This window comes from Poecile atricapillus, chromosome 1 (genome assembly GCF_030490865.1).
Source record: "Poecile atricapillus isolate bPoeAtr1 chromosome 1, bPoeAtr1.hap1, whole genome shotgun sequence".
Taxonomy (NCBI): domain Eukaryota; kingdom Metazoa; phylum Chordata; class Aves; order Passeriformes; family Paridae; genus Poecile; species Poecile atricapillus.
In genome coordinates, this window is record NC_081249.1 from 62,407,980 (window position 1) to 62,427,552 (window position 19,573).

A 19,573-nucleotide genomic window follows, 5' to 3' on the forward strand; every position below is an offset into this window, starting at 1 on the left:
CCCAGTGTAAATTTTCCCAGTGAGAAACAATGTTTAGGCTTCAAAGAGATGCAACAAACAGTTTTATGAACTGATGATTTTACCTGGAAGGTATCAGAATAAAAAAATATTTCAGCTCACCTACAGAGAGCAGGCGCCACATGACAGCAGGGGTGGCGAAGCAGGCGAACACATCGTCAGTGCAGGCAAAGTGGGTGAGGTGGGGGAAGGTCACGGACTGCCCCCGGCACTGGCCCCACATGTACACCTGGCCACTCTGGGTCTTGGCCGCCGACGTGTGCGCAGAGTGGCAGGCGGCGATCTCAATAACTCTGAATTTACAAGCAAACAAAAAGGGAAAAAAAGCAAGGCACACCCATTAAGAACAAAATGAAGTGAGTAAGCCACTGCCTCCTGTCTTTCTCTAGTGCAAGACGTACTTTTATAAGCATGCATGTAAGCAAGAATGCTTTCTGGTCACACACAGCAAAACTAAAGGGGCTGGCAGTGTTGCTGCAAACAGCATGCACTCCAAGTTTCTCCTTGGAAAAGCATCTTGGGAGCGAGCAGCCAGGGATGCAGCAGAGCCCTGTATCTGCTGCAGTACATGCTCTGCTGGCCCCTCAGCTCTCTCAAGCAAAGCTGTGATGAGTTTCAAGTTTCTGAGTGTCCTTGGTGGTGCTGGGCAGTGAAGTGAGTGGCTGTATTAAGCCATAGAGAACAAATACTTGGAGAAGATGAAGAAGTAAATGAGGAGGCACTAAAAAAAAAAAATAATTGCATTTTGGCTTATAACTGAAAGATAATGAAAGTCTTTTTTTCTGTTTGCTTATTGGTAACAATTATAAACCTAAACATACCTCTTCCTACTCATAGAATTATTATTACTCATGTTTAAAGGATTTGCATTTTGAAAATTAAAATTTAGAACCAAACAGCACTTAAAGCTGTTTCTAAGTGTCTTTTAGCTAGGCTATGTCTCTAATCCTAAGGCTGATTTAGGACTTCAAAACTCCCACTGTGTACAGCATTACACAATCCACTGTTTTGCAGTCTGCTTGTTTACTTGTGTTCTCAGCTGCCTGGGGATAATGGCAGGGAAACAACTTGTTTAAAGCTGTATGCACAAATCTTGCAGGGTTTAGTGAAGTAATATTTTCACTGACACCAAGAATTCATATTCTGACCAACAAAAGGCAAAGGCAGCATGCAACATTAAAACTTGTATTAAATTATTATTGTAACATTTTAACCGTGGCTAAAGTGTTTGGAAAAAAGAAAATCAGTAACATCTGAAGCAAAAATACACAAAGTACAAAAAGTACACACAAAGAAATAGCAATGTTCAAGATCAGGCCACGTCTCTGCTGATCACCAGAGCAGCAATGCCACTTCCTCACACTGATGTACTCAGACACAGAGTTAAGAGGGACATCTCACATTCCTTCCTATTCACAACAGGAGCCCAAAATCAAGATTTCTTACCATACACATACATGGCTTTACAACAGCAAGAGAAATATCCCGCAAGGAGCTACAGGAAAATATTTAACTTGCAAAAATTAAAGCTTAATTTTTAGGCAGCAATACCAAGAAAGAACTCCTCCCTTTATCTCTCTCCTGGGTTATGAGCCAGATTTAATAGCAGAAATGACACAAATTGCAGATGTCCACCCTTCACTTTTTCTGAGTACACTTCTTGCCAAAAGTAGCATATTAAAATACAATTTATATTCACAGATAATAAAGCTTTTATTGCTGATTTCAAGCAATGAAACTACACCACTGAAGGGAAACTGCAATTAAGGCCTGTGAAGTACAGTGTGAGCCAAAGCAGAAAATAGCATATTCAGGCTCAGAATATTCAGTTTCTCTTTCACAGGGACGGTTATGAGGTAGATTCAAGCACTTTCAGTGAAAATTCTCTTCACATTTATCAGATGAACCATTGCAAAAAAATTATAGGCTCCTTCCCCCCAAAAAATAGATTAAAAATACCATCATTTTATGTAGCTCTTCTGTGAGTATGTCAACCAATGTCTGATTGCAAGACTGTAAGTATTACCTGTCCTTATCCACAATAACTGTTGTAGGGTAAGACTGGTTACTTTTATTCCCAGTACCTAACTGGCCGTATGAATTGGCTCCCCAGGCAAATATCTGACCTTCATCTGTTAGCACTAGTGTATGTGCATAGCCACAGGCAACCTATAAGGAATAATAAAAAGAAGAAAAATCTCATTTTTATGTAATTGCAAGTTAATACAAATAGATGCATCTTAGGCTATAGGTTAAAGCCATTCATTCTAGACTATTGTAAAAATTACAAATACAGGTAAGTTTATTAAAAATGGAAGGGAAGTAGATGAGGTGACTTTGAGGGAAAAAAATTACCAATGAGAAACCCTGAGAGATATCTCAAGAGCAGAGCAAAAAGAATAGCTGGCAACTGAGAAAGAAGGAAAGCTATATGACAAATTTGAACAATATGCAGAAACGTGAAGTTTGTCTGTCTTGCACTGACCTTGCTCCATGGACAATTGCTCCAATATAAACAGCTTTACCACCGGAAAAACAGCTAAGGTCTCCCTGTCTGATTCTCTCAGCCCTGACTGACAGCCACACAAAACTGCCCCCTCCCTGTGCCAGCTCTAGTGCCCAGTGGACCCTCTGCTGAGATAACTCCCCATCCCTGCAAGTGTGCAAGGCCAGGTTCGCTGGGGCCCTGAACAACCCAGCCTAGTGAAAGACATCCCTGTCCATGGCAGGGGGTGGAACTGCATGGTTTTTAGGGTCCCTTTCAACCCAGGCTATTCTGCGATTCTCTAAACTTACAACTCTGGAAGAAAACTCTCACAGTATGGTCTGAGAACCACACAAGATAAGCAACAAGAGCAATCAGCCAGGAAAGAGAGGGAAGAGACAAAGCTCTCCACTTTGATGGCAGTTGATACACAACTTTGTCAACTCAGAACCTCTTGTGGAAGCCCCTCGGTCCTGCTGAGCTGGCTCCTCACATCAGACTGTTCAAAAAAATCCACTTCAGATATGCAGCACATGCCCCACATACAGACAGATACACAGTGGCAACACTACCAGCAACAGTCTTGCTCTGCAGGAGTTACTGTAACTTAGTACAGAAAGCTACCAAAACCCAATTTACATTGTTCATAACTAGCTCACCTATCTTTACACGATCTGCAAAGATACACCATAAAAACATATACTCCACTGACATCCATGAAGCATGTGATGTACTTTAAATGAAATAAACTATTAAGTTATTTACTGAGTGGAGACCTACAACATTGTATTAATCAATATCAAGTAAATGAAGTGGATGGAAATAGAATCTAAGCCAAACTTGCTGAAGCATTTACTCTCTAAATAGAAGAATAAATACAGGGAACACAGTACTTTATTATGTTACTATCCAGGAGTAGTTGCTACCAGCAAAGCTACTATCTACATCCTAGGTACTGAATGTAAAATTATGTCATTAAGCGAGTTTCTTTTAAAAGACTTCAAAAATCCATAGCTTTCCTGAGTAAATGCAGTAAATAGGATCCAAAGTTCAAAATGCTCTTGCAAATTTTCACTAGGTTACAAAACCAATGTTTTCTAACAGCTTGTTCATTTTCCTGACAGTATCCTCTATTTTGTATCAATCAATAAAAAACTTTCAGTATCAGTCCTGCAGTCACTTTAAGTATTTTTTTATTAGCCAAAATAAGTTATCTATTTGCTAGTTACACCAGTGGCAGCCCCACTATTTGGTGAAGTCAAATAATCTCCAAAGGTCAAGACTAACTGTGGAATCATACCACATGTTAGCCAAATGCAGTGGGAGGCAATTTGTTCAGACTCCAAACACCAGTAAGCCACTGTGGCTGGAGTGCAGCTCTAAAATGAAATTCAGTCTGCAAGACAGACAAAATGCTAAACTGCAGCATTTTTCCAGAAAAAAAAAGGCAGAAGTTAATGAAGAATGAAATATCCCAGAAAGACTCTGCTTTTTACTAAAATAGCAGCAGTATTTTTTAAATGACTTTTCACAGGAAAAAAAGAACAAAACAAAACAAACATTTCTAACAGTCTAGTCCTCTTTAAGTAAAATCCTGACCTCACTGAATTCAATGGCAAAATTCCCACTGAACTCCACAGTTTCTCCCCTGTTGACTGAGGTCCATTTTAGGACACATGCTTTTTTATTCTGCTGTCCCTTTAAACAAAGGACTGTCTCCTTCAGTTGCTGCCCATAGGACTCTTGCAGAGGTTCCTGGAGGGTTTGGGGTGGAGCAGCACAGACGTACCCGCTGCACACGAATGCCCTGCAGGGCTGCGATCCGGCATGGCGTGGGCTGGTTGCCGCTGCTGCCCAGCCCCAGCTGGCCATTCCCATTGTACCCCCAGACATAGACCTTGAAACAGAGACAGGGACTTTTAGCTGTTTGCTGCTTCTTCTCACTTCTTTTTTTTTTTGTTTTAGGTAAACACAAACATATCCACACATATACCTACCTATATAAACACATATATACGCATGCACGTTTTTCTTTAAAATGCCAGTTATGTGCTCATGTAGCATTCTTAACTTCCATAGTCATTCTCTTTAAGAGTTAGATTATGTAGGACTACAATATTTTTAATATGAAGAACAGAAAATCAGTGATTCATATGGCTGCTTGCCAGCACAGAGTAAATCCAGCATACTTCCCTTTTTCAAAGAGCTGATTTCTCGTTCCAAAATCTTCTAACAGGAAACACACTAGAACAAGTATATAATGGAAGCTGTGCACAACAGTTTGAGTAGGCAGCTTTATGCCAAACATAAGAAAAAGAGAAAATACTGAACTCTGATAATTTCAGTGATGTATGTTTCACCGCAGTCAATAGCTACTTAGTTCTAAACTCAAGTGCTTGGAAAAATAGAGCTAGCAAGATGCATACAGCCCAATATCATCAGCTCATATGAACAAAATCAGTAACTCTACAACCTCCTTGCATCCTTGCAAAAAGGATAAAAAAGTATAAGACAGATTCAAGAGGTACTCCAGTACAACAAATATATGCAATGTACTCTTATTTTCTCTTAAGAGGTGTGAATATGAGCACTAAAAATTAAAATATCATTCAGTGATTATTCTCACATTCACTGATCATCCTCACACATAATACTTCAGATTCTAGTACAGACAATAATTTACTTGTCTATGAATGCTAAAGACAGCAGTTGTTTAATAGCAAAGGTTTTTATGAGCAGTATAAGCAGATAGACTTGAGGGAGTCTGTAAAGGTAAACTTCCTTTCCGAATAATAGCTCATTACTATCAGCTTTGAAATTATCTACATGCCAAGTTATTACATGAAGTAAAATTCAGTCCAAATATTCACTTGAAATTTCTTACCTCTCCATTTTCCACCACAGCCATAGAGCACATCTGTCCACAAGCTATATTAACAACTATTTTATTTTGTAGGCAGCTGGTAACTCTTCGAGGAATTGGCTGATTTGCTGTTGAACCAGATCCAACCTGGCCTGAGTTATTATAACCCCATGTGTATACCTGTTCCAAAAGAATTGTCACCAAAGATGGCTTTATTATATACAGTTCAAAGTACATATTCAAGAGACGAAAAAGCCATATAAATGAAAAATTTCATGTTTTATATGAAAGTGGATGTATTGCTTTACAGACCTAGGAAGACACATAGGTTTATAACTGAACTGTTTCTAACAAAAATATGCCTATCTTAATATTTATATATTCCATTCTTTTATGTTCCTCCACTCGAAGGTAAGAGGAAACATGATGACTGCAGTTAATGCTGGAAGAATCTATTGCTACTTTCCAGGAAACTTTTTACTTTGGCAGGTAAAATTCCTTACAGTGAATGCGATTTACATTAATATCAGCTTTAATGCCATTAAGCATTTAAAGTAGAATATAGCATAGGAAGGAGCTGGCTGCAAAATTTGTTATTACAAGCAGATGTGGCACAAAATCAGTGTTCTGCACACATTTCAAAAGAGCTACACCCTCACAAGTTTCAATATTTTTTTTAAACATTTGTATTAAATCAGCCCAGTGAGGATTGCAAGAAGTAAGGTCTAATGCTATAGGCGCAGAGTGTTTTCTTGTTTCTCACATGTGTGAGTTTCACTGAAAGAAAACAGATATTGGTTCTCACTGCACTCACCTCTCCATCAGATGTTAACACCATAGAATGGTGAGAGCCACAGGCAACCTCAATGACCTTCTTGTTCACCAAGTTAGTAGAGACTTGACAGGGAACAAAACCATGATTTGTTGTACCATTGCCCAGCTGACTATAAGCGTTATGACCCCATGTATACACTTCTCCTTCTGCAAGAAAAATGTAAAGAGCTGGTTAAAAAAATCTCTACTTTTCCAATGAGTACACAACATAAAACTACAAACTATAAAGTCAAATTCAGTAACAGATATGCATACTTAAGTGTATAAAAACATATATGACCTATGGGGCTGTTCAGCCCATGGATGTACCAATGCTATTTGGCTCACGTAGTGCTGACCACAAAGCCAAAAGGATAGTATCACCATAATCATAGTAAAGGAAAACAAACTGCTGCAAGAAAAGGGATCGTGCAATACAGAAAAGAAAATAATTAAATGACAGTCAGAGTCCCCATTTCAATTTTTTGTTACTGACAATCAATCAGAATCCCTTGTCTATGCCCTTGCATTGTTTCCCACTTTGGAAAATTCATATAATAAGCTTTCATTCCCTTACAATATGCATATTCCCTAAGAAGAGTTCTCTCAGAATTAAGAGGCAAAATATGCTGCACTAAACCAATACTTCTCTATAATAATTGGTCAAACCTAATTACTTTATCCTGTCAAAAATGAACAACTTCTTCCTCAGTTCACCAACATGTGAATAAAAATTTCAGTAAACATGTGAAACACACAGCACAGAAACATACAGCAAAGTAGAAATGACAATAATTAACACAGGAATTGTGTAACATAGAGCAGCCCTCTAAAAGGTAAGTTAAAAAAGACTCTGCTGAAGAAAAGCTATTAATGCAAAGGGAGTTATGAGTAAAAATCCATCAAGGATCAGTTCTGGACCCTGCTCTTTGGCAGCACTTCACCATCATCAGGTTAAGGAGCATGAGTGCATCAGTGGGATCTGCCAGTAACAAAGCTCAGAGGAATACAGATGCATACATAAAAAAAGCATGCAGAATGGTCTGCCATGAAGACTAGAGAAAATGATGGAACACAACTCAATGAAAAAGAACACATTTACAACACAATTCCCCTCATCTACTTTTAGTCATAATCTGGAATACTGAAAAACATTTCCTCTCTTTAACAGAGACAGGTAAGTGTGAATATCATCAATTAGGCTCTAACAGAACCTCACTGGGAACACAATATTAGTAATTTTTACTTAAGAGTAATGTACTTAATTATGAACATAAAAGCCACTACCACAATGTGGATAATAGAGTGTCAGTGCAGGAATCATGAAGGCTGGGAGGCAACATAATGGGTCTTTAAAGCACATCCAAAAGTAGGTACTGGAGGGAAAAGATGCATTTTAGCTGAAGGACAGTGTTGGAACAAGAACATAGGGGCATAATGTAGCCACAAATGCATTTCAAGAGCAATCAGAAGTTTCAAACTCAATTGAGAAGTGAAAGAAAAAACCCTTCCAAAAGCAGTAACAAGATCAAAGTAGGACTTGAAAAACTTCTGAAATTAACAAGCTAGCTGACATGTCATATTTACCAATTAAAATACATTTGACTTAACAGCCCAGAATACTCAGCTCTCTCTTTTATGTTACCAGCCCAGGCCTTTCACACCTGCTGGATGAATTTAACTCTCTGAAAAAGTAATATTCAGACCATACTTTACCTTCCGTAGCAAGAACAACATGAGGGCCACTTCCATAACTCAGGCAGGCTATCTTTTTGCCACACAGGGAATCTAACCTCCTTGGTTCTATAGTGCTCTGCATGTCTCCTGTTCCCAGACAGCCGCTACAATTCATGCCAAGCACAAAAACCTGTCATAAAAGAATCACAGACTCATAACTATTGCAATGGAGAACCTCCCCCAAAGGTCAACTAGTCCACCCTCGTGCTCAACAAAGACCTAAACAGATCAGTTGACCAAGTCCAAAAGATTCTTAAACATGTCCAAGGAAAACAAATCCCACAACTGCTTCAGGATTTAACCCCTCTTATGGCAATTTCTTCCTAGTACTGAATCAGAACTTCCCATCTTGCAGTTTGTGCCCACTGCTTCTCATCCTGTCACTATGCACTTGCAACAAATGTCTAACTCCATCTTCTCTTTGTTCTCTGATTATGGGAGGAAGCCTTTAATTTAAACTGAAATTGTTTTAGTAGCAAACAAATCAATCAGACATTTTTGCATGCAACTTTCTCTAGGTGTATTATTATACTACTGGCCTTCAGAATAACTTGATACAAAACTGATTAAACACATCATACACATTCATACACATTCTTGGACAATTACCTCATCATTTTCGGTTGCATACAACACTTCATTACCAGCACTGCCAAATACACAGGCTTGACGAATTAACTTGATCTCTTCTGGGGAACAGAGAGAAAAAATCGGCCATTTCCCAACATCCAGCATCTTCAGGGCTGACAACAGTGTTGCCTCCAAGGCCTGGTATTATTAAAAAATGCTATCAAATACCTTCACAGAGAGAAATATATGCCTTTGCATAGTAAAAAACTAGATAAACACCACCATCTCCTTTTTCAGCTGCAAACCAGGATTTTAATTCTACAACAATATTTGAAAGGTAGACATTAAAAAAACATATAAAATATATCATGATCTAGAAATAAAGGATCTATATTTTCTATATTCATATATATGTATATATATATGGAGGAAAGTACCATGTAAGAGGTTAAATGGTGAGGTCATATTTTCACTGTATGAATCTGAAACACGTTATATCAGCCATAAAAATATTGCTTTTTCAATCAGTATCACTGATTATGAAAAAATAGAAACATACATAACATTAGAAAATCAAAACCGAAACCCTAAATTAATCCTAAATTAAATTCTTTAGACAAATACCAGCTAATCACACACTTCTTGGTTATATACTTCTGAGGAGGGGAAAGGAGGATTGGCCATCTTCACAGGAAAAAAAGTTGCGGTTTTGATCACACCAGTTCTTTCCCTGTCTCCTTGCAGCAAATAACTGACCAACTTCAGCCAAATTTGCAAGTGAAAGGGAAGTAAGATTCTGCTGACACAATCAGCTTGGCAGCAGGCAGCTGGACAAACAGACATTATGTTATGAAATAAGTCAGTGAGCAAGTAGGTCCAAGCTAATCCTAGTAAACATTGTTCCCTGTGACAAGTAGCAGGGTTATCAGGGACAGGGGACCAGAATCCATATGGAACCAGCCCTGGTTCATCTGCTGTTTCCAGAAAAAAATTCTTTTATGTCAAGAGGTTTTCGTTTATTCTACAGAGAACTTTAGGCCCTCTTAAGATATGATAATAAATACAGAAAGCATCACAGACTATTCTTCCAATTGCATCAACAAAACTTCACCCCACTTTTGCTCAAGACTGAAGAAGCCTGAAATTCAAAAGGACAGTCAGGGTATCCTTCAATTTTACAGATTCCTTTATTGGAATAATGTATCAGTTTCTTCATAATGCGGGCTCTAAATTCCAAGTGCTCAGTGGGTCAGAACCAATTCATCTTATACAGAAAAGTTGTTTTTTCTGTAACCTCATTCTACAAAGCACTCATGTCCTACCCTCATAATTAGCAGCTTTAAAAAAAACCCCAAATGTAGCATTTCTTAACACTAAAATTAAAACAAAGAAAAAAAATCCTCAACTACTCTTATAAAGAGCACCCAAGGAAATACCTATGACACTGATCTTTAAAAAAAGAAAGAACCAAAACTTTATCAGACAAAACTGATAATCTAAATCCTGTCTCTGGAATTATTAGTTACAATCAAATCAGTAAGAGATATTCTTCCACTTTTCAAGACTTTCTCCCCTCACACAGTTCCCCATTATATTTTGTTTCAAAAATATGAAAACCACCTTCAACTCTTAGCCTACCTATATTTATATCCTGTAAGTGATCAGTTTCCTCATTACATTGCACATCATGAAGTCATGAAAAGCAGACTTAGACATAAATCTCAGATGTTATATGAATATATTGTTCTTCTAATATTTTGTGGATGACTTAAGCAAGATTTCCTCAGCTGGTATAATTTCTGCCTATAGCTTTTGTTTTCTGCCTGCCTTGAAAAGTACTTGCAGGTACTAAGCTACTGCTAAATGGAACCTTTTGAGCAGAGCAGTACAGAATTCCCAATACAAATTGACACTCTGACCTTGGCGCTGACTCCTTGAGGAGGAGGTTCATCCTCCATAGGGATTTGTGCTTGTGTCCCCCTGCGGAGAGAGAACTGTGGTTAAAATCATCATATCATATTGCTGCAACAATACTTTCTGAACCTATGCATTTAATATTAAGCCAGAACTATCTTCTGTGGGGTGAGAAAACAAGAAACACAAAGGTCTCTCAGTTTTGCTTTTATACACAACTGTACAATATCAGTTAGACAGACCCTGCTCTTCTGTATTCTTACCTAAAATACTTACTCTTGGACAAAACAGTTTTTTAAAACAAGTAGGAAAATTAATCAGACTGTGATTGGAAAGAAAGATGTTTTATGAGCACCATGCTCCAATGTCTTTTCATAGCAGTAAAAATAAATTGAGAACCTTTCTGACATAATGCTTTAAGACATTTCTTTCAGCTAAGAAAAAGCACACTGCTCAGAGAATTCAATTTCTGGCTTAAGCCTTCAAATGTACTTATTCCAGTTCCATTCTGAACCCAAAGTAAAAAAAACATTTGTGTCTTTTCAGGTTTACTGAGAGCTGCTAAAAAATTCATTCTGCTTCAGAAAATATTGTCAGCCCTGTAAATTACCTATATCATTTCTATGACATACATTATCAACAGAAACAGATTTTCAGACCAGATGTTTCTCCACAAATATGCACAACTCTACTATCCCAAAATTATTTCCTAACATAAAGCCATGCAACTCTGTTTTCAGTGAAACTACAAAAGTGAGAAGCAGTTCTGAAGCTGAATAATGATGAAAGTTGTACACACAATTTTCTTTGAGGTACAGACATAGTTAAAAATCTGTCTACTCCTCACATAAAATTACATGTCTGTAAAATTCTGACATCAGGCAGAATAACATCCAACAAAACAAGTTACCATTTTACTGAGTTAATTTTCAGAATAATACCACATTAAAACAAGCATCAAATGTAACTAACTACCTAAACTTAGGCATAAGGTTAGGCATAAAACTACCTAATTTACTACTAAAAATGTCTCTTATGTAAGACTTCATGCCGTAAGATCTAATCCAATTACATAAAATACACAAAATTAGTATGACTTAAGTATTATAAATGTTAATGATTCAACATGTAATCTACTGAATAAACAAAATAAAATTATTTTCTTGAAACAAATAAAAACCTGAACAACTCCTGCAGCTTGTCCATTCTGAATATGCACAACTTCAACAAAACCCACAAAACTACACACACACAGTGTATTTTTTACACCTATTTTGAGACACTAAATGAAGAATTCAGCTCATGTGTGGAAGTCCACACTGAGCTTAAGGGCTCAAACACACAACCAAACTGAAACTGGAAGCTAAGCTATATTCCCCTTCAACTAGAACAGACTAAAGGACTGACTCAGTTGCCTCCACATCAGCACATACTGGTTTTTGAGATGACCTTGGGGATCCCTGACACCAAAAGGGTGCTGGCAGATATGATACAGGACCCACATATCCATGCCAAGCTGGAGCAGCAGCTAAGAACTAAATGGCACCAGACAGTTCTGCCTGCGCAGCTGGGCAGAGCCCTGAATAAACACACACAGCCATCTACCAAGCTTTACATCCTAATGGAAATGTGGGAACTCGCTGAGCTCTTGTGGTTAAGCAATTTTTATTTTCCTCAACATACTCATTCAAACAAGAATAATGCAGCCAGTTGATTTTGTGTACATTAGCTCTATTTAAAGTAGAAACAAACCCCCAAATTAAGATCTTTGCCTGTACTACTGAATTGTTCTGAAACACTTAATTTCAAGTATGCCAGTAGTCCTACTGTGAAACTGATTATCAAGGCTATCCAATATTTAGCAGCATCAATTTCCAGCACTCCCTAGCAATGCTGACATATGTTACCCACTTCTTGACCATCCTTGGCCTACACTCAGACCCCAAGGGAATAATTATTAACGGAATTTTCTAGCTTAAACAAATGTAGAATTCTGTATTTCCTTCCTCAAGCCATTTGATACAAAATTGATGCCCATTATTCTTCAGATTCCAGCATTTCACTTCAACTGCAGCTGTTCAGACAAAAGCATAGTTTCACTTAAGAACAGTTGATTTGTTAGTATAAAGATACATTAGGATATAACCAACTCAGTTAACTGAGTTAAAATTAAAAAAAAAAGTGCTCCACTTCATTACTTTTCAGACTCCCAGCAATTCTGCCTTGACTTTTCAGTAACAAAGATCAGTTACATGCCCTCCCAACTCAAAAGTGAGAACATGTTCTTATACATGACAAAATTACCCTGCAACTCCATTTTCAGCTTGCTCTGGAAACAGACACATAATTTTTGAGCAACCCCGTAAGAGTACACAGGATGACTCAAACTATGCTAGTTTATTCTTTTATTCAAATTCATGTCTCCTAATAAAAGTACATACTAAGTACCACATATCTGTATCTGCAAAGTTGTTCTTTCTTAAAACCTGTAATAGATTTAAGAGTATATATTCACCTGGGAATCCCAGAAAATAAAGACAGAAAAAAAATTAAGCCTGCTTAAGAACCATTCTTATCCATATACCTTTAAAATATTAGCAATGATTCATATTTGCCTACTTGCTTGACTTTTCCTCCAGGAAGATAACAACTGTGAATGCAGTCACAAAAAAATAATATTTTCATCAAAAATGAAAGGACAAAAACCTGTATATTTGAGTAAATGAGGCGCAGGAGAAAAACATATCCTAGCTTTTTCAGACAAGTTACCAGGTTTGTTTGCCTACTAAATCTTGTCATATGTGCACAGCTGCTAAAATATTACTTTTAAATAGCTAGCCACTACATTTAAAAAGAATGCAATACTTACTTTAGAAAGTAAAAAGGTAGACAGGAAGTATTTCTCATTAACTGAAACCTTTTATAATTTTCACTAGCTGTATTTCCCAACAAAAATTCTGAAGTGCAAATCTAAATGAAAAAACATCATTATTCTAAACATCCATTTCTTGAGGACATGCACCGCCTTTTGATACAAAAATATTTATATTAAATTTCCACAAATCTCTTATCTGGAATCCAAGTTCAATTAAGAATCTGGACAGCATACTCTGGCAGTCTGAATTTAGGTCTTGGAAACTGGAAGTTTTGACCCTCATTTTGGTCCAGCGACAATAGGTCTTTGGGTAAGACACACATATTTCTGCAGTACACATAAGATTGAGTTAAGGAACATAAATACTAATTCTAGTAGCCAAGCTTCATTAGCAGTCCAAGACCATTTAACCCTAAATATTTAAACAGGTTCACTGACTCATCTGAATGTAAACATTCTTGTAGATTCTCTCTCTAGGAACTTGGCAAGCAAACAAAAATTTTCAGAACTCCACTTAGTATTTCCTCCCACTTAACTTGAGCATTTATGAATCTCATCTGCTGATTCAAAGGTCTGTCTGCAGCTTCTTCCCCAAGGATTCTAGCCACAGGCTTAGGAAAGATTACAAAGAAAAAGTCACAGAGAAAAGGGACTTGATGAGACTTTTAGAAAAGGAACTTAACCTTCTCCGATAGTCCTGATTTCTCAGCAGTTTCCTACCAGAGTAGTCATTACATGATGCTAGTTTGTCCAAGGAATTTTGCAGGAATGATCAGATCCACAATACTGCCAACATGTACTCCTATTGAACAGGTCACATTCCTTTCTAGGAAGACAATTTTCAAAATTACCTTCCTTCTTCATGTACAGTGAAATGCCAGTACTACACCCAGTGCTGACAATAAATAAAATAAAATAAAATAAAATAAAATAAAATAAAATAAAATAAAATAAAAAAAAATAAAAATAAAATAAAAATCAGAACTCAGCTTGTCATTCATTCTTCCACTCATGTGGCATTTTCCATTACTAAGAAACTGCAGACCTTGACAAATGATGAGTTCTTTGAAAAACTTCTAACTCCAACTAAAGTATAATCTTCTTCCTTTCTTGCTTCATGGCACCAGACAGTGAATTCTTTGCTCCTGACACAAGTTCCACTGTGTGCCTATTCATTACACAAGCAAATCAACACAGACTTTAGAGGCTAGATCCAAGAAACTCTTTATTGGCTCCATCTCCAGAGGCAAAACTTGAGCCAAAAGCTTCTTGTCAGACACCATCTCTCTTTTGCCATGACGTCCAGTTTCACTTGCTGGCTCCAGGGATGGACCTCTAGCACGACCCCACTGAAGGTTCCAGAGGTTCACATGCACAATGAATATCCTAAGTGATGGTAAGCAAGTGTTCATATTAAGTTTCTTCATTTTTCTCATTCCTATTCCAGTTACTTCTTCCCCTTTAGAAATGTCTACCACCATCATTGATGTAGAATGGTAGATTGCTGACCAGCCAGCAATAAGAGAGGAAGCAACTGGAAAAAATAATCATCACCCACCAGAAGGAAAATATTTAAAGCAGAAACAAAAAAAAAAATAATCCCAAATTATTTTCTCATTCTACAAACCCTAGAGTCAATCTGAAAAAACATATCACACCATTGGCTATCTGTCTACTTGACTTCAAAAAGCAGATTTGAAGAAAGTGGCTGGCAACTACAAAGAAAGAGAAACTATATAACAAATGAAAGACAGAAACACAAAGACAAAAAAATAGTAGTGTTTATTAAAAAATTAAGCCTCCAGTAGACTTACTGAAATGTCAAAGTCAGCAGCTGAAAAGCCCTGATAAGAAAATGTCAATCAAAACACATTTTCATTTTAAAGTATTTACAATTCCTTCTATGCATGCAAAAATACCTTTTGAAAGCAAACAAGTATTTCAGATCATGGAAACAATGCAAGAACTACTTTAAGTGTTGAAAAGTATTATAGGAAGATGGTGGAGTCACTTTCACATAATTACTGGTTTACTTCTCCAGTAAAAGAAAAAAAACATAACAAGCATTATCTCTAGACCTTGAGATGTGTTAAAATAATAAAACATTTTGTCAGACAGTCTCTTGGGAACAAGATGTCATTCCTGCATCAAAATCGAACCTAATGTAATCTAATGTAACATAAATCTAACCTGAGGTGCTAAGAAAAACATCTGTTCACAATTTTGATATGGCTAATCCAAGATTTTCAGAAGATTAACTTGAAAAGTTCTTTCTCTTTGCATAATTGTTACCCAAACTCTAAATACACTTCAGTTCCTGTAATCCATACAGAAACACAATAAAATACAAATGATGCAATTGTTGGCTCTTGCCTATTTTATATTCTACATAAAACTTCATTTACCATACAACTGATTTGGTAGAATTGATAACTTATCTTCATTTTGATCTTCCAACGTGAGAGGTCAAGAAAGCAGCTTTAGGGAAACAAAATTAATCCAAAGATCCAGTTTAAGAAAAAAAATCCTTAAAAATATTGACCATGCAACAGAACAAAACCATTCAGAATAATGCAATAAATATACAAAAGAAACAGCTTTTTTTTTTTTTTTAATAAGGTTAAGGAATTGTGATATATAAAATATTAGACCTTTAAGAACTTAAGCACCAACAGGTCAGGATAAACCATGTACCAGCTTCAGATGTACATGGTGGCATTGTACATGAGTGTGGGAGTCTGACAAAGCCAGACTTTACCTAGGTATATACATCAAACAGGTAGTATATACCTGGAGCTAAGAATTTTGATTGTTAATACTCTCCATGCTGTCTGCCTATGAAGATACTGCATGTTATAGGAGAGAGATAAAACTGTAAACAGAATGTGCATGAGACCAATAAATGATATTGTTAAATACCCAAATGTACTGTTTCAGTCTTCCGATACTGGAACTACTGGACAAGAGCATTGGATCAGACACGACATACAGAGGTTTCTCAACCCTCAAAAAATAATTAAGAGACAAAATGTTATTCTTTTGAGGTCAAAGTTGAGCATCTAACATTAAGTCTACCCACTGCATTCTCCAAACTGCAACAGATGATGTGCATCATGATGCCAAGGCCATTTTACCTGAACTTTATCATGCAGTGGTCTTATTTCTATTATTGTTTTCACTTACATGATTAAAGAAGCTTAAAAAAAATTGTCTATAACTAACTCAGAATTACTTTTGCCAGCTCTTACTGTCAAATTCGCATTTTACCTCTTCATTTTCACTTTGCTTAACTATCCTTTTTCTGGTCTATATTTCTAAAATCCTTTTTGGTGGTTAGAAGTTGGTTTTGACAGAGCTTTTTAAAATTTTTTTTGGATATTGTCCCGGTTTAAAAATAAATTCCAAATGGATTCTATCTTTGGCATAAACCAGCTTTCTACCTTCTTTACTTTCTAGGGCCCACTGTACAAAGAACATCACTAATTAATCCTCTTGATTTTTCCAAGTTTGACCCTCTAAAATAAGAATTTCAAACCTGTTTACTCACCCATTTTATCTCTATTTATTTAATGTAATTAAAAATATGATCCAAGATCACGAGCTGACTAACGAACCACCTTTATGTGAGAGCAAGTCGAAGGCAATTGTGTTTATTGGGCTGACAGCAGTTGTATGTAAGATCATCTGGATCACTGTATGTCCAAATGATGCCATCATCTGTACCTCTTGGTTGTTCAGCCTGGAGAAGAAGAGGCTCCAGGGAGACCTCCCCGTGGCATTTCACAGGGACTTACAAGAAAGAGGGAGAGCAACTTTTTACACTGGCAGATATTGATTGGACAAGAGGGAATGGCTTTAAACGACAAGAGGACAGAATCAGATCAGATCCTAGAAAGAAATTCTTTACTCAGATGGTGGTGAGGGCATAAACAGTTTGCTGAGAAAAGTTCTGGATGCCTCGTCCCTGGCAGTGTTCAAGGCCACTGGATGGGGCCAGGGCCAACATGGTCTAGCAAATGGCATTCTTGCCCATGACAGGAGAATTGGAACTAGATGATCTTTAAGGTCCCTTCCAACCCAAACCATCCTGGGATTCTGCAGTCTAAGAAATAAATCCATCTGTGACACAATTCCTGACAGTATCTCTCAGTAAGGGATATTCTTACACAAATCCAACTCCTGTGGTCTACAGCACACACCATCAAAAGTTCTTATAATTTTCTTGTCTCAAAGCAATGATAGGCAATGACTGACTCTTTTTCTTTATCCACACAGTCTCTTCCTGCTACTTTATGGTCCATCACATCATTCACATCCTGCATAACTCTGTCACATTTATTTCCTATATCTGGACAGTATTATCTCTTCTATCAACACTGAGCAGCATGATTGCTTCTAAATGTTTCCTTTACTATGTGTTTGCTTTCACATCCTCCAACATGGAATCATAGAATGATTTGGGTTGGAATGGGAATCATGGGATGTTTTGGGTTGGAAGGGACCATAAATTGTAGTAATTTTGTTCCAACCCTTGCCATGGGCAGCGGCACCTTCCACTAGAACAGGTTACTCAGAGCACCATCCAACCCGGCCTTGAACACCTCATGGGATGGGGCATCCACAGTTCTCTGGGCAACCTGTTCCAGTACCTTACCAACCACAGTGAAGATTTTTTCCCTAACATCTAAATGTACTCCCTTTCAATTTGACACTGCTCCCCCTTGTCCTGCCATTATATTATCTTGCAAATAGTCTTGCCCCATCTTTCCTGTAAGTTCCCTTCATGTACTGATCGGTTCATCAGCCCAAATGATTTCTGATTGTGCACAAGCATCACTCCCTACAGACCCTGCCCCATTCTAACCTGAGTAAAACCTCTTTGCTGACCGTGCCTGATATTAGAAATGTCACTTGCCCAAGGAAACGCCATGAAATCCTCCCATCTCCCACACAATAAATAAACGGTGCTCGGTTTCCAAAGTATCCCTTCTTTTCCTTAAGACCAGAAGCGGCCGCCCAGCTCAGCTCGCCCGTAGTGCCGCCACCACCATCACACCTCTGCGCACCTGCGGGCAGCGCGCCCCGGCACCACACAGGCTCCTGACGGAAGCGGAGCACACACACAGACAGACAGACAGACAGACAGAGTCACAGACAGACTCACAGACAGACAGACAGGCCGCCATCCCTGCTATCGGCCATTTACAGACCGCGTGCCTGAGAAACGAGGCCCCGGGGAGCGCAGCCCCAGCCCGGCCCAGCACACGCAGCACCGGCGGCCGCGCCCAGCCCCATTCCCGCTCCCCAGCGCCGGCCGCCCCGGGCAGGGAAGCACCGGGAAGGGGGGGAGCCAACCCCCTTCCCTCCCCTTCCCACCCCCGTGCTCCGCAGCTCACCTTCCTTCTCGGCAGGCGGCGGCGGCTCCTCCCCCGCTCCGGCGAGCCAAGGGAAGATGCTGCCGCGCTCGGGCGCCTCCTGACCGCCGAGGCGGGAGGGCGAGGGGAAGGGGAGGGAAGCGGCTGGCACCTCCCAGGGATCCACCCACTGCAGCGGGAGCCGGGATGCGGAGCAGGGCCCGCTGTGCTCCGAGCCCGGCGGGGCAGGGCCCGCGCGGTGCCGGGGAGAGCGGCGGGAGAGGCCGAGCCCTCACGGGGCCTGGGCTCGGGTGTGACATGGCTGCTTTGGGAAGAGCCGTGCCCAGAGCGAGCACGGCGCCGGGGGAGACACCACCCTTCCCGAATCACAGAATCCATTAGCTTGGAGAAGACCTCTGGGGTCCTGAGCCCAGCCTGTGACCCAGCAGCACCGTGACAGCTGGAGCCGGGCACTGAGTGCCACATACAGGCTTTCCTTAAACACCTCCAGGGATTGTGTCTTCAGTACATCCCTGGGCAGCCCGTTCCAGGCTGTTGCCTGGGCCAAAATACACGTGTCAGCCACACAATGAGAGACACATGGTCAAGGGGGAATGTCAAATATTCCTATGCTGTTCCAATCTGCAATCTTTTTTCTTTTTTTTTTCCAAAAGGAAGCGAGGGGACATTAAGTATTCTACCTCTCCTATAGCTTATGTTTAAAATTAAGTGACCTCAAAGAGGATAAACTCGGTAAGTTTTCCTAAATGCAGCAACCTGGCTATTTTGCCTGGTTGTGTCTCACCTTGAGTGTGACAATTGCCTGCTATTTTGCTGTGGGAAATACTCGGGACCCTTGCTGTAATACCCAATGGTATAGTTACATTATTGCTGTGGAAACCTTATTGCTTTGGAAGGAGGAAATTTGCTCTGGAGCTAAGGAA

General features: G+C 38.9%; 1 protein-coding gene across 4 annotated transcripts in view; it reads right to left on the bottom strand.

The window, feature by feature from the left end:
* The window catches only part of RCBTB2 (RCC1 and BTB domain containing protein 2), a 29,615-nt gene extending 10,856 nt beyond the window's left edge, over positions 1–18,759 (bottom strand). The window contains exons 1-9 of one of the 4 annotated variants that reach the window (XM_058853995.1): positions 18,672–18,759; positions 10,406–10,466; positions 8,526–8,684; positions 7,896–8,046; positions 6,181–6,347; positions 5,388–5,546; positions 4,293–4,400; positions 2,045–2,187; positions 121–311 (exon numbers count right to left, since the gene is read on the bottom strand). In XM_058853995.1, coding sequence (XP_058709978.1) covers positions 121–311; positions 2,045–2,187; positions 4,293–4,400; positions 5,388–5,546; positions 6,181–6,347; positions 7,896–8,046; positions 8,526–8,684; positions 10,406–10,444 — 1,117 coding nt within the window. In that variant the 5' untranslated portion in view covers positions 10,445–10,466; positions 18,672–18,759. Of the gene's footprint in view, positions 1–120; positions 312–2,044; positions 2,188–4,292; positions 4,401–5,387; positions 5,547–6,180; positions 6,348–7,895; positions 8,047–8,525; positions 8,685–10,313; positions 10,467–18,443; positions 18,590–18,671 lie in introns of those variants that run through there. The other 3 variants (XM_058854818.1, XM_058856509.1, XM_058855676.1) reach the window with 3 other exon arrangements.
* Between the last annotated feature and the right edge of the window lie 814 nt (positions 18,760–19,573).